The 14682-nt window shown below is 55.9% G+C and overlaps 1 protein-coding gene across 5 annotated transcripts; it reads right to left on the bottom strand.

Annotated features, from left to right (window-relative positions):
* Positions 1 to 45: 45 nt before the first annotated feature.
* Positions 46 to 14420, bottom strand: CLCN2 (chloride voltage-gated channel 2). 5 transcript variants are annotated; one of them, XM_084801608.1, is made up of 24 exons: positions 13690 to 14416; positions 11319 to 11475; positions 11055 to 11186; positions 10604 to 10732; positions 10384 to 10517; positions 10202 to 10279; positions 10043 to 10121; positions 9763 to 9888; positions 9592 to 9676; positions 9404 to 9505; positions 7719 to 7803; positions 7422 to 7577; positions 7021 to 7090; positions 6692 to 6802; positions 6169 to 6337; positions 5735 to 5868; positions 5356 to 5528; positions 5151 to 5265; positions 4939 to 5012; positions 4682 to 4741; positions 4481 to 4519; positions 4218 to 4322; positions 471 to 557; positions 46 to 347 (listed from the first exon to the last, which is right to left on the bottom strand). In XM_084801608.1, exons 1-24 carry the CDS (start codon positions 13765 to 13767, stop codon positions 153 to 155), a joined length of 2673 nt encoding a protein of 890 aa, XP_084657734.1. In that variant the 5' UTR covers positions 13768 to 14416; the 3' UTR covers positions 46 to 152. The 5 variants fall into 5 exon arrangements, with proteins under 5 accessions (XP_084657734.1, XP_084657733.1, XP_084657735.1 ...); XM_084801607.1 differs by having other exon boundaries at positions 6169 to 6382; positions 13690 to 14415; XM_084801609.1 differs by lacking the exon at positions 4682 to 4741 and having other exon boundaries at positions 6169 to 6382.
* Between the last annotated feature and the right edge of the window lie 262 nt (positions 14421 to 14682).

Here is a 14682-nt window from a genome sequence, read left to right as displayed (position 1 = left end):
CACCTCACCCTGCCAGGGCACTGCTGGTTCTCCAGCAGGTAGGTGTGGAGTCGAAGGTGGGGAGCTGGCAGCCCCCAGCTGGAGCGGACTTGGATTCCAGCTTCTGGTTACTGCTGCTTGCAGAGGAAATAATAGGCCATCCAGTAAGGGTTTCACTGGCACTTGTCGTCACTGTCAGAAGGACTGCCCTCTCGTGGGAGGCCATGGCGCGATCTCGGCCCCCAGAGCGCGTGCACTTCAGTGGTCTCTGTGTCACTGCTGCTGGTGGCACTGTCCCGGAAACTGGCAAGGGGTGGCCTGACTTTCACACCCTGTGCTGTGACAGAGCCTTCGATGGCCTTCCGGAGCTGCACAGGTAAGAGTTGGATGTCTGCTCCCTACTTGGACCCCTCCCCAGAACATCCCCTGGGGGAGCCAGACAGCTCTGATGCTATTCGGAAGTCGAAGTGGCTTTGGCCCTGTCACCTCACCTCCTTTAGGGTGACAATTCCAATGAGTCTGCCAATGCTGGTGACGTAAGCATGGTCTACTCCCAGCAGTGAGAAGATGGTGTGGGTCTACAGGGCAGGGAGAAGAGACACCAGACATGATACTCAGGGGGAGCAGCTCAGAAGAATCACAAGCTGAAAGGGTCCAGGACAAAGTAGGGGTGTAGGACAAAGTAGGGGTATAACAGTGGGAGGGGCTGCTGGAGGGAAGTGCGAGGCCTGGGAATGTCCCTGTGTCCCCAGAGTCTTGAGGCCACTGGTGGTGTTGCTTTCCTGAGCCATCAGATGTGGCCACCAGGCTTTGGGCATTATCAGCAGTTTCCAGTTGCTATCTTGAGAACAGTTCTCAGCATTTCCCGGAATTTGTTATCTACTGTTCTGGGCGTGGCTGGGGGATGAGTGAAGATGAAGTGGTACAACCTAGTGCCTTATGTCTTACACACTCTCATACTAAATTATGGGGGAGGCAGAGCACAGCATACTTAAGAAGCAAGAGTCTCAGTATCGGTGGTTCTGAGGACCAAGGCCAGGGCATCACCCAGACGCTGGGTAAGGCTCCTACCCGAAGCTGTAGCAGTTCACTACTTAGCCCAGGCTGGCCTTGAACTCATTGCGCTGCTCCTGCCTCACCCTCCTAAGTGCTGGACTATAGCTGTGTGCCACCACACCCATTTTAGGAATTCAGTCTTTTGGCAGTGGTGGTGGCACATGCCTTTAAATCCCAGCACTGGGGGTGGGGGTGGAGAGTGGGAGACAGATGATTCTGATCTCTTAAATTTGAGGACCGCCTGGTCTACAGATTGAGTTCCAGGACAGCCAGTGCTACGCAGAGAGGGACTCTGTTTCAAAAAAAGCAAAAAAGCAAATAAAAGGGAAATTCAGTCTTTGAAGAAGCTGTGTTTCTTCAGTACCTGTAATTGCCACGTAGCTAGGAATCTCTGGTCATATAACCTCAGCCTGAATTTCCTTGTCCTCCCAGGGGAAAACATCGTTACTATACGGTATCTATTATAACCTCTCGGCTTATGGTCATAAAGTCCCTCTCACCCTCTCTGAAGATAAACAGTTCCCCTTCCTGCTCATTCCCAAGCCTAGCGGCCTAGCGAGCGATGTGCTTCCATAGGTCTGCGAATACTGGTGCCTGGCCGTCGCCATGCTTACTGCTCCACACTGGCCATTCTCGCCAGCTCTGCCTCACTAGCCTCATCAGGGCCGAGACGACAGAATGAGTTTTCTTACTTCCTACCTCTCACCTCTCCAGCTGGGCTCTGCCATTCTCTGGCCTTCTCAAACTTGAGCAGCACCCAGACACCCTAGGATGGTCCATGAGATCCTTTCTCAAGCCAACCCCAGACTGGCTTGCCAGCCTGCCTTTCTGCTGTGCCTAGCTCCCAGGCTTTACGCATCTTTCCTTTTTTTTTTTTTTTGGGAGGTCTCACATATCCCAGGATGGCCTTGAACTGGCTCTATAGGTCATGGATGACTTAGATCAATCTGATCCTCCATCTCCTGAGTGCTGGCATACACCACCGTACTTAGTTCACGCCATCCGACTTTATCGATAGGGAAGCCCAGAAGGGACAAGCAGTAGCTTGGTTAACTTGTACAGCTAAGCTTATAAGAGCAGAGCGAAGATTTGGGTTCGGCCGCCTCATCTCAAAACACGGGAGCCAGCTGCTCAATAGGCTCACGCATTCTCACCCTCCTGAGCCTAAATAAATGGTCCCTGCTTACTGCCTGCTTGGTCTGAAGATGCTTAGAGTCTAATCCCTAGAATTCTAATCTTTCATGTTATCATCCCAGGTCTTTGCACTTTGGTTAGTGGTCCCTCCGAGGTTTCTTGCCTTCCTTTTGATAGTTTAAGTTTGGAACAAATGCCTACTTTGTTCCTTTTCATTTTAATTTAATTGGGTACCAGGGAGCCCATTGGCGGGGCCCAAATTTCTCAGGCCTGGTAACAGTGAACTGAACTGACAGGGAAAAGGACAACGTGGCCTTCTGAAGGAATCCTGAGCCCAGCGCCAGGAGATCGGGGGCCTGGGTCTGACTCCACTAAACCGATGCAGGGAAGTTACTTTCTCATTGTATGACTCAGCTCCCCTGTATTTTAGAATGGTTAAGACTTTTAGGTTGGACTGTCTGTTGGTCCAGGCCCAGCTTTGCCTTCCTAGATGTGACTTTGGGCGACTTACTACTCTCTCTGAATCACAATTTCCTCTTCTGTAAAAACTATAAGGTCACCATGCAGTGACACGTGTGTCAGCAAGTGTAGTTATGAGAATTATGTTACACACACAAAGACCTTAGCTCAATGCCTGGCACTCACTCAAAGCATGTTCAGTGTTCTGGTCACCACTATTATGTATGACAGAATCAGGACCCGCTTGGGCTACATGAGATCCTGTCTTGAATAAAGGAAAAAAAAAAAAGGCTGATAACGATGAACACTTTAGAGGTCTTGGGAAGAAAGGCTTTAAGTACATGGCTTGCTGTGTTGCCTTCTGGATCATCCCTTTTCCTTTGCAGTTACTCATTTTGAGCAGAGGTCTTTATCTAAAAGGCTCTAAATTCCTTTATTTTTTGCTGTTTGTTGTTGTTGTTTCTCAGGACATGGTTTCTCTGTATAGCCTTGGCTGTCCTGGACTCTCTTTGTAGATCAGATTTGCCTCGAACTCACAGAGCTCCGCCTGCCTCTGCCTCCCTGAGTGCTGTGCCCGGCTTTTTGTGTTGAGACAGGGTTTCTCTGTGTAGTCCTGGCTGTCCTGGAAATTACTCTGTAGACCAGGCTGGCCTTGAACTCAAGGAGATCCACGAGCCTCTGCTGGGATTAAAGGTGCGTGTCACCACTTCCCATCGATGGCCTCTGCTATGTTGACTTTTTAGCAACAGTCTATGTCTAAGCCAGCCACCTAAGATGAAGCCTTGGGACCCACTGACCCATTACCAGCCACTCTTGCCTGGACCTACCAATGGAGGCTTACATATTAAGTCTGCTAAAAACGTAATTAAAATGCCTCTTAGCTTTGGCTTGGCAGCCTGCATTCCCTGCCCTTACATGGCAGCTTTCGGGCACCCAGTAGTGTGAGCTACCCAACCTTGGGAGCCCCCGCCTTCTTCATATGTATACTGCATCTACATCTATCTGTATCTGTTGCTGCTCCTGTTGCCCCCTCTGCCCTTTCCCTGAGTCTCCTCTAGTTTCCCCTCGAGTTGCTTGAAGTTGGACTCTCTGGGGTCTGACATTCCAAGCCCCCTACTGGTGTCTCTCATGTTTATCTCTTCACTGCAGTGGCCTCACCCTATTTGACTGTTTGTTAGCATGTCAATTAGATTTTCTTATCAGGCCTGTTTCTCACCTCCTCGCCCTGCCCTCCCCGCTCCCCCTGTTTTTCCCCCCTTCAGCATGGATGTATATCAGCCTTGTTAGGCTCTGGCAGCCTCCTGCCTAGTTCTGACCCTGACCTGGCCTTCTGGCTTCCATCCAATTCAAGCTGTGTCTTTGTTGCTGCTTTGGTCCAGAATTCTCTGGGGCAAGTTTGAGCAGGGAGGAAAAAAAAAAAAAAAAAAAAAAGCCTTGCTCCACCAAGGAACAGGACTAGGCTTACAGACTTCCATGGCCTAATGCAGTACGCATCAAGTGTACTGTCTCCTACTCCTTCTTATCACATTGGTCTGAGTCCAGACCTGGGCAGGACTAGGACTAGCAGCTCTCTGCCCTGCCCCACCTACCTTGTGCAGCGACGTCCGCTCCACTAGCTGGAAGGGGGCAGGATCAATCTTGCAGTCACTGAAGTTGACAGGTTCATCTAATTGCTGTTCTTCCCACTCTAAGATCTGAGGGTTTGAGACTGAAGATTAGAGAGGGGCACAGCTCCCCCCTTCCCTCCCTGAAGGCTGGCCGGCCCATCTTCCTCCCTTGTGGTCCCTTCCGTTAGTCAGGATGATGAGGGCATACCCAGGAACCAACAGTCTAGAGCCTGATGGCATCTTACCTCTTCGGGACTCATCTCGCCTTCCAGGTCTGAGTCACTCTAGGAGGAAGGCAGGGAGGGAGGTGGATGTACCCCTGGCTCCGAGTGGGTTGTCCCACCGAGACCCCAGCCCTCCCTGCCCGGTGCCACTGAGCTGCTGTGGGGGAGAGGCGTGACCGCACGCGCACGCGCACGCGCACGCGCACGCGCACGCGCACGTACCGCCAGGGAGATCCGGACCCGCTTCAGCTTGCGCTTCTCACAGGATTCCGACTTTTCCAACTTTGTCAGAGCCAAAGCAGAGAGGAGTTGAGGTTATAGGGAGAGGGGACGTGAGCCCCGGAAGAAGGGCGCACGGCAGGGGCACAGCTGACAGGAGAGCAGGAAGCAGGCAGAGTGGAAGAGTCATTGCGGGGTTAACTGGGAGAGACAGGAAGGGAGCTGGGCAGGCAAGAGGGCAGTGCGTGTGGGCCACTCACTTCGGAGGTAGTCTCCAGGGGTGGACTGCCACAGAAGAGGCTTCTGAGGGCAATGCCTGCTGACTCCACGTTGCCTGTGTTCCAAGCCCAGGGTCCAGAGGGGGGTGAGGTGGATAGGGATGAGGAGCAGAAGGCAAGGAGAGGCTTTCCCAATTCCTCCCTGTCCGCGTGGGTCGCCTCCTGCTGCTGCTGCTGCGGCAGAAATGGCTCACCTGTGGCGCCTTCCTGGAGGTTTGTGGCGTTGCTGGGCCCTCTCTTTAGAGCAGGCTTCAGGGGCTTGTGAGTCTGCCCGTGGGATCCAGAGAAGCCCGTGTCCTCTGTGTTCACCTGCAGAGACAGGAAGGGGCCGGGAGACTACGATTCAGGACCCCCAAGTCTACAAGTACGTATGGTTGTGGAGCAGCGTTCGTCCCTTACCTGGAAGCGGATGGATGTCTCAGAGCTAGGGGGGCTCTCCTGATCTGATGGTGGGGACGTCTGGGCCTTTCTGACCTTCTGCATGTGCTTCCGCCTGCGTGCTGGGCTCAGCTGTGCCCCCAGCAGTGCTACCACCTGGGAGCGTTCGATGGAGCCCAGGAGGATCATGGACTCTGGACGCAGGAAGGGAAGGGAGAGACTCAGGAGGAGGGAGTGAGCCTCCTACTTGCGGCCTTCTTCCATCCGCAAGCTGGGGCCCTGGACATAGGCTGCACACCTGAAGGAAAGCCCTGCTTGCCAAGTGTTGACCTGGCCTCCCTAACCCTACGCTGAGCCCCTAGGGGATGCCCACAACACCTAGGACCCCTCTTAGACTCACCAGGGGACTCCACCAGAGCCAGCACACGGCCCTTGGTTCTGTGCAGTGCCAACCGCAGGTCCCGGAAGGTGCAGCTGAGGGCTACGTGGGGTACATCCCGGACCATGATGTCCTCTACCCGTACCCGGTACTGCCTGGAGATAGAGCTGGGCACTCAGTGTGTGCCCAGCGTGGGAGGCTGGCCCAGACTACCACCATCCCAGTGTCCTGAGGAAGGCTGGAGAACCCCAGGGGACAGGAGTGGCGGGCCCAGGGGCCGTGATTTGGGTCAGTAGAGGCCAGCTACAGATCCCTCAGGAGGAAGGAAACTGACCCAGAGCAAGATAGCTAGGATCTCAGCGTTGACTGGTTTGGGGCATTGCTGGAGGTGGGGTTGAAGGGTGCTGGGAGGCCTACCCCTCACTCCCACCCTCTTTGCACTGGGCCCTTCATACTGGTGGCGGCCCCAGCCCAGCTCAGGCAGGTAGGGCAGTTTCTTGATTCGGATGATGCTGTCGTAGAGGGAAGGCTGCAGGCTCTGGGCAACGGCATTGGCCAGGATGACCGCAATCATGACGGGCAGGATGTGGGCGATCTGGCCCGTGAGCTCGAAGACGATCACAGCTGTGGACACTGTGTGTGTCACTGCTCCTGCAAGCGCAGCTGCCCCTGGGAACAGCCGTGCTCAGTCTCCTTAGGGTGCTCAGTAGCCCCAGGAGGCTTCCCCCTCCCCTGGGCAAGGGTCTCTCAGAGTCCCGTCATGTGGTCCCATATAGTGCTTGGGCCTATGGCCCTGCCAGCAGAGGGCACCAGAGCCTCAGAGTCTGGCTGGGCCAGGGGGGTCTCCGAAAGCAGATGCAGACTGGGGACTGGGGACGCCTGAGGCTGGAGGCTGGGAGTGTAAATACATGCCTGGGGCATGTGACACCTTGGGTTTGGTCCCCCAGCACTGCAAAGCAAACATAACCGGCTGCTCACCAACCACGGCATAGCCTCCAGGTACAATTCGGTAGGTGCTGCTGTCCGTGTGAATCCCGTCTGGGAACCAGGCAGCCATGCTTTCCCCCACCAGCCGCCCGAACGCTGCTCCTTCAGGGATGGTTTTAGGAAGAGAGAGAGAGGTAGTGGGGGAACACTAGGAAGAGAGAGGGGTCCAGGGGTGGGGGAGGGGCCAGTGGGCCATTTAGTACAGGGGTAGCCCCATGGGAGTCGGGCTGAGACCCACTCCTGGGCGGAGAAGGGATGTACAAGTGAGAGCCAGAGGGTGTGAAGGGTGCAGGCTGGGAGGCAGGCAGCTGCTGACTCACCGATGACGAAGACAGGCATGAAGGCCCCACAGGGCACCGGGATGGTGGTAGCCAGTGCAGACATCCAGAACTGTAGGCAAGATGGGTTCAAAACAGAGGCCTCAGGGACCAGAAAGCCAACCTTGCTCACGTGCCAGGCACAAGTCTTCCCGGCTAGTCCAGAGTCCCCAGAGGGGAAGCGGAAGGACTCCAGGAACATATGCTTGGGTTCAAATCCTCACACCCAATCAACTGCTATGGCTGTCACTTCTCAGGCAGGCAGCAAAACTCTGTCTTTTGACGGGGATGAGAGTCCCTTTCTCACAGTATTTGGAATTCACGGTAAGCGCCTGGGAGAGCGCCTGCATCTAATGGCTGGGCCAACGCAAGCGAGCGGCATACAGCTGTGGGAGGAGTCTCACCTTCATGAGGATGAAGATGACCAGGGTGAGGAAGACATTGGCATGAGGTGGGCTCCAGGCCTGTGACGTGCTGGGCAGCTCTAGATCCTCCACCAGGCCCTGGCGGACCCATGTCCGGTTGTCAAACAGGGTGACTAGGGTCTCTTTCTGCGAGAGCTGAAGTGAACAGAATGCCTCAGGTGGGGGGCGGGCAGAGGACCCCATGAAGAGGCCTCTAGGAGTCCCTGGGAACAAGGGGTCCGGTCCCAGTCATGGGGGCAGGGGTGGCGGAGAGGTCATGGGTCTGATAGGGGCTACCTGTCCAGCCATGAACTGTCCAAAGCCAGGGGGGAAGGTCAGAGTAGAGATGAGCAGGGTAACCAGTGCTGGGAAGAGCAGCCGTCTACAAATAGAGGTTTCACAGAGTCAGACAAAAGTGACACATTTCCCACAGACTGGTAATGCCAGGTGCCCTTACTACCTCAGGACCAAGATCAGAGCACAGCTTGTGTGTGTGTGTGTGTGTGTGTGTGTGTGTGTGTGTGTGTGTGTGTATAAATAAATCAGAGCACAGAGCCTGAGGGTAGGCCTTTTTTATTGTCTGATGCCACAGCTTCAAGGGTTATGGTGGACTGGGATTATTACAGGAGTTGAGAGTAGAGGGTCCCTTCCCTGGCCCCATAGCAGGCAATGACAGCAAACCCATCTCTAGCCTTTTCTTGGCTAAGTCTGAGCTGTGAATGCCTCTGCTCCCAGAAGCCCCAGCCGAAGGAAGGGAAAGTGGTATGAGGGCTTAAAAATGCCTTTGCCAACGCTGGAGAGATGGCTCAGAGGTTAAGAGCACTGACTGCTCTTCTAAAGGTCCTGAGTTCAGTTCCCAGCAACCACATGGTGGCTCACAACCATCTGTAATGTGATCTGATGCCCTCTTCTGGCCTGCAGGTGTACATGTAGCAGAGCACGGTATACATAATAAATAAATAAATAAATAAATAAATAAATAAATATTTTTAAAAAACGCCTCTGCCAGCCGGGCATGACAACACACACCTTTAATCCCAGCACTCGGGAGGTAGAGGCAGGTGGATCACTGTGAGTTCGAGGCCAGCCTGGTGTACAAAGTGAGTTCAGGACAGCCAAGGCTACAGAGAAACCCTGTCTTGAAAAACCAAAATAAATAAATAAATAAATGAAAATAAATAAATAAAAAATGACCCTGCCACTACCTGCCACTCTGTGGTGACTTGAGTGGGAGCAGTGCAAGCTGGGTGTGTGGGGGGGTCACATCTTTGATCCCAGCCCTGGGAGGCCGAGGCAGGGCAACCTCTGAGTTCAGGGTCAGCCTGGGCTACAAAGAGAGTACAAGGCCAGCCAGGGCTACACAGTGAGTCCCTGTCTCAAACAAACAAACAAACAAACCCCAAACAAACAAGCAAGCGAAGGCAGTGTGGAAGAGCCTGCAGTCACTCATAAGGTTGACCAGAAGTCTCTTGGGAGCAGCAGTCATGTCTCACAGACTTTCCCATGTCCAGTTCTCGGGCTCCTAATAGAAAGAGCTATGTTCTGGAGATAAACTATCTTATCCTTTCACACTGGCCATATGGTAAACTGAGGTACAGGCACTATCTGCTATCTGGACCAGGCCTGAAAACCTAAGAAAACCTTGGTCTTTTTTCCCAAGTGCCCAGCCACTGACTAAAGTTCAAAAGCAAGTTTCCAGGTGGTTCCATAGCACCAGCAGGAAGACACTGGCTGACTCCCCAAACTTAGCTGCCTTTTGCTTTCCTTTGAGATACACAGTGTGACATTGTAGCCACGGCTGGCTGGCTTTGAACTTGCTACATACAATCCTGCTCTGGCCTCTGGAGTGCTGTCACCGCATCTGGCTGCAGTGCCTGATGTCGACTTCCCCTCTGGGTCAAATCCTCAATGCCTCCCTCTCTCCCCATGTGGTCCTTATACAACCCAGAACAGCCTGGAAAAAGAGTCTGTGGCCAACATACTTCCTCATGAGGAAACGGTTGATGGTTTTTTGCTTCCGCATCACCTGGACGATCTTCCGGTTCAGGTAGACAAAGAGAGCTCCCCCGAAGCCACTAGCAATGCTGGAGAAGAAAGAAGCACCAAGGTAGAGGGGAGGCCATCTGATGGAAACTCCTTCCTGTCCTACACCCACCCGCTAGCTCCTTACCCAATGACAGCAAAGGCTGGCAGCTCCTGGAGGTCAAAGGGGAAGTCGAGTCGGAAGCGCGTTTTGAAGAGGGCTGTAATGGTTTCTGAAGGGAAGGAGAAGCAGGAAAGGCAGGGCTAACTTGTGTCCCACTTAAATCGCCTCAGGGGCCCCTTCCCTCCACATTCCCACCTTCATCACGGTTCCAGACTGCCAAGACCCGAAAGATGAAGGCACTGAAGGTGGCCGCAAAGAAGCCCCGCCAGTAGTTCCTAACAGCGAAGAAGGTGGAGGTGACCTCAATGCTGAATAGGACCCCTGCAAGGGGCAGAGGACATTGCCCTTGAGGCCAGGGTCTGACCTATGGACTTACAGGGGAAGAAGAGAGGAAGAGGAAGAGGAGGAGGAGGAAGAGGAAGAGGAAGAGAGGCCAGATGCTGGGCTAGGCTGTGCTGACTGGAGCCCCACCTACCTCCTATAGGTGCTGCAAAGCAGCAGCCCACTCCTACTGCACATGCGGCAGCTAGCATCTCTGTGTTCCGGGACTCGTTCTGGCAAGGGTGGGGTTCATAGTGTCAGCTTGGGCTCAACCCACCTTCTCCTCCCCCAGATCTTAGGGTTCTCCTCTTACCTCATAAATACCCCCAAACAGGGAGAGGAACTTGCTGAGGAGGGCAGCACACATGCTGGCGATGTGCACAAATGGTCCCTGGAGGTAGGGGTTGGTGGTGAGTAGGGACGGGACCTTTGGGACCTTGGCTTGGCCTTGTCTTCCAAAGGGAGGGACTCCTTTATCCCCCAACCTGCAATTACCTCTTTGCCAAGGGGCATCCCACTGCCCAGGGCACAGGTTAGCCCAATGACCTTAGCTACAAAGGTCTTGAGGGTGAGGTATTCTTTCAGCACCACTCCCCGAAGGATGGTTTTCATCTCAGGGATGCCGGATCCTGCAGAGAGAGGTGCATGCTGGGGAGAGCTGTCTGATACACCCCATTCAGGAAGCGTGAGCCTCCCCCAGTTCCTCCTATCCTACCGACAGCCTGCGGGGCCAGGATCTGGGTGAATCCGGCAGAGAAAGTGATGAGGACGACAGGGTAGGTGACCCAAGCCAGGTACTGGAGTAGGATGTTGGTGTGTAGGCCCCGGGACATCCATTGCTGAGCTGTGTTTGCAGAAGACATGCTTGGTGAACTTCCAGTGCACATACCCACACCTTGCCTGCCACTGGGTCACAATGATATGACGAGTGCACAGAACTGGGGCAAAGGGAAGGGAAGGTCCTGGAAGGCATTCACTGGGACAAAGCTCATCATAGACAAGAGAGTTGTGGAGGGGAGGTAGGAAGGTGTGGCCTGTGCAAGTGGCAGTCATTATGTCTGAGATGGGCAGTCAGGCTGGCCAGAGAAAGTGGCCAGTAGCCAAGTAACCTACACAACTGTGGCATGCAGGAAACAGGCTGGCCCTCCCCCAGCCTTTGCCCTCACCCTGCAGACAGACAGCGATGGCATAGTCCATGGCCCAGCTGACTAGCGCCATGAGGAGACCCAAAAGGACCAGGAAGATCCAGTCTTCACCAACCCTGGACACTAGGAACTTATGGCAGCGCACGGAACAAACTGGAAGCAAGGAAGGGAAAGATCCGTAGTGAGGCTGGTACCAAAGTGCGCCTACGCTCTGTTCTCTGTTTCCCCCAGCCCCGCATGGGTAGCTCTAACAGTCTCTGTCTCCCGCCCCAATCCAGAGCTCACTGCGGCATCTGGCACATCGGCTCTGTCCGTATTCCAGGAGCTCCGGGGGAGCCCGGGCAGAGGGGGACCCCTTCCAGGGCTCAGGCCCTCCCAGGCGAATCCGAGCAGCTTCCTCTTTGGCAAAGGCCCCAAGTTCCTGAGTGTACCGGCCATACATCTGGAGTGATGGACGAAACGGGCCATTAGCATGTGCGGCTGAGGTGGAGATGCAAGGAAGGTTCCTGGGTTTTGACCTCCCGCACCCCCCCCCCCAGAATCCAGTTTACACTCAGGCTCAGAGTGTGGGAACAATGCACATTGCAGACTGCGGGGGCTGTGCTGGCCAGAGTGATGGGGACAGGCAAGGTACAGGGGCACAACACTGGGGGTGGCAGAATAATCAGTCCTCTTCTAGCTTGCCAGGGGTGAGGGCACTGGGAGAGGGAAAGGTCCAGAGGAGGGAGAAGATGGAAAAACCATAGGCAGTCTGAAACTGGGAGGAGGGAAGGTCAGAGAAAAAAGGATGGGCAAGGGTGCTCGGGCAACAATTAGAGCCTGGTGGAGCTGAGGGCACTGAGCTGAGCCTCGGAGGTCCCAGCCCCAATCCTTATCACGTTCCCGCCTGGGCCTCTGGCCTGGGACCAACTCGGCTGCACCCTTCCCACCCACCCTAATCCTCTTGTCCTCCTTCTCCACTCCCCAAACCCCCATGAGCCTGTCAGCCCAGCGCAGAGTAAAAAGCCTCTCTGGGTGGGTAGGCCATGGCGTGGCGGGTGGCTTCAGGTCTACTCTGGAAAAGCACTTGGGGGCGGGGGCAGTGACAGGTCTGCAGGGGACAGCAGAGGCTGGGATGGCTGAGGCTGTGACTTGTTAGATGCTGGGCTGATGGGAAGGAAGGGAGAGAGAGAGGCTGGACCTGCCAAGCTGGGCGTGTGTTGGGGGGTGGGGAGGAGTAGATTCTGGCTGCCACCCGAGGAGCTTCAGGACACAAAGGGCTCCTGTTGGGGTTGGGGCTGGTGGGGGGGTGGTGGGGGGGGGTGGAGGGAGGGAAAGAGAGAGACATAGAGAGACTGGAAAAGCAGAGGGGAGAGGGAAGAGGAAAGTCAGGGAAAGATGAAAGTGTGGAGAGCGGGGAGGAGGAAGAGCGTGGCTACAGGGCGTGCGGGAGGAGGTGAGGGTGAGACAAAAGGGTAGGAGGGGAAGGTGGGAGAGGCCAGAGCTGGGGAGGGTTTGACCCTGAGAACTGATTCCACACACACAAGGGAGGTGGAGTGGCTGCCGGTGCAAACGAGATACCATTTTAGGGGTTAGGTGCTTGGCTTCCTGTGGCCAAATGTCCCTCTCCTTGACCTGTGGGTGGCACGGATAACAGCCATCCCCAACAAAAGGGCTTGCCTCCACTAGCGTCACCCTCTGTCTCATACCCACACCTCTTCCACTTACCCAGTTTCACACAGTCCCTGGTAACTGGGCACCTCTCTGACTCAGTTCCAGCCCAAGCCTCCCTGCCACGCTCCTCCCGGGCAAATTCCAGCCTAAGCTGATAAAAAGGAGCCACAGGGCCAGTTTCTTTCCTGATGGCTTGGCGCCCCCCTCCCCACCCTCCACTACCACCCTCCACCCTAGTGACACGAGGGTGAATGGCTTCTCAACAATAGTGGCCGTGAGTCATCTCAGAGCTCGGGACCCCCTGCTTTTTATGAGGTCAGGGGCCACTCCATGGGCGTTGGCGTCGGTGGTGGGGTACCTGGCTAGAGCCAGCTGGAACAAAGGTTCGAATTCTTACACCCATTCCTGCTTCCTCCATCAGCGCCAAAAGCTTTAGTCCTCAGGGCACCAAGCCACCTAATCACCTTTCCCAAAAGGTTCGGCCTCAGGAGTTCTTGTCAGTGCTGTGCTTGGAGCCATTAAAGGCAGCGGGGTGGGTTTGGCTTGGTCACTTGCCTACCTTCTCTATGCTCAGCCTAGTACCATGCACACAGTGGGGCCACAGGGAGTGTGTTGTATGGAGGTAGGTATGTGGAGAAAGTTCAGTGGTTTGGGGGTACTCCGAGAGAGCACTAGGGTGCTGTAACTTGGATTCGAATGGTTAAGTGAAAAAAACCAAAATAAACAAACAAAAAACCCAAACGTCTATGCTGAAGGGAGTAAGGGGAAGGACACCTGGGCCAAGCACCTGGTGTCATTGTCCTCTGCAGGCCACCAGCCTCAGCCAGAAACCGGCAAGCAGCTTTCCCACGCTTCGAACCTACAGCCTGTCGGATCCAAATGAACCTCAGTTTCCAAAGCTGAGGAAGGCTGAGGGCCGGGCTAGGGTAGGCCGCCTGTCCTCACTCCTCCTAGGGCAAACTGCAGCGGTGGTACCGTAGCGCACCCCTTGGGTTCCGCTTACCAGGGTCTGCTCGTACTGCAGCGCTCGAGGCTCCATCCCTTCCCCCGCCGCCGCCGCCGCGGCCGCTGCAGTCGCCATCTCGGCGTCCTGTCCTCTTGCCTCCCTTTGCTTCTCGGGCTCTGGCCTTGACTCAGCTCCCGGCCCGCTGAGCCCGAGCCAGCACCCGTCCCGTCCCCCTCAGCCCCGGCGGCCGAGTGCAGAGTGCGACGGGTCCCCGGGCGCGCGCCGCAGGCTCAGCCTCCCGCTAGCGTCCCCTCCTCGGCGGGCGGGCCGAAGGCGGTGCCCTGCTTGCTGCTCCGCCCCGGCCCATCTGCAGAGGCGTCCGGGTCCGGCTGGGGTCTGCACTTGGGGCCGCCTCCTGGTCTCCGGAGAGGCGGCAGGGGGCGCTTGCAAAGCAAAATCGCACCCCCGCGCCCCGGAGGCCCCGGGTAGACACGGCCCTGTGCGGACGCGGGGGCCGGGCGGGGGCGGGTCCGCAGGCACGTGGAGGGGGACGGGCTCTCCCGCGGCCGCAGCGCCGTGCGGGAGGGGCTGGAGATGTAGCGACTCCAGGACTGGGGCAAGGGGCTGCTGAAAAAGCTAATTCGGGCTCTCTCGGCCAGACGGGTCAGGGGCGGCCTCTGCTTTGCGCTTTCAGGGTCTGGCTCAGACGGCTCTGGGAGGATCCCAGAGAGCGAGCTCCCTCATCGCCTCCCCTTTCTTCTTCCCTTCCTCTGGGTTCCCCCCGGGGAAGGTGCACCTGGAATTGTTAGGCCTGGAGAGAGGGGCGGAGGTGGAGGTGGGAGGGGACGGGAAGGGGTGAGGCCCAGGAGAAGGGAGTGATTGGTGCGGGGGAGGCCGCTCCTGGGAGGCGGGTGTCGGGGAGCAGAGGTCGCTCCTCCCAAGCACCGCTTAAAGGGGGAATTTGAGTAGCTGCTAACGCCTTGAGGAAACAGCTAGATGGGGCTCCGCATTGTCTTTCAGGATCCTTGGAGGGATAAGGAGAGGGGGACG

Source organism: Acomys minous, assembly GCF_964271855.1.
Source record: "Acomys minous genome assembly, chromosome: 11".
NCBI classification, from domain to species: Eukaryota; Metazoa; Chordata; class Mammalia; order Rodentia; family Muridae; genus Acomys; species Acomys minous.
Note: the sequence above shows the minus strand (reverse complement) of the source record. Positions and strands in the feature narration are given on the sequence as shown.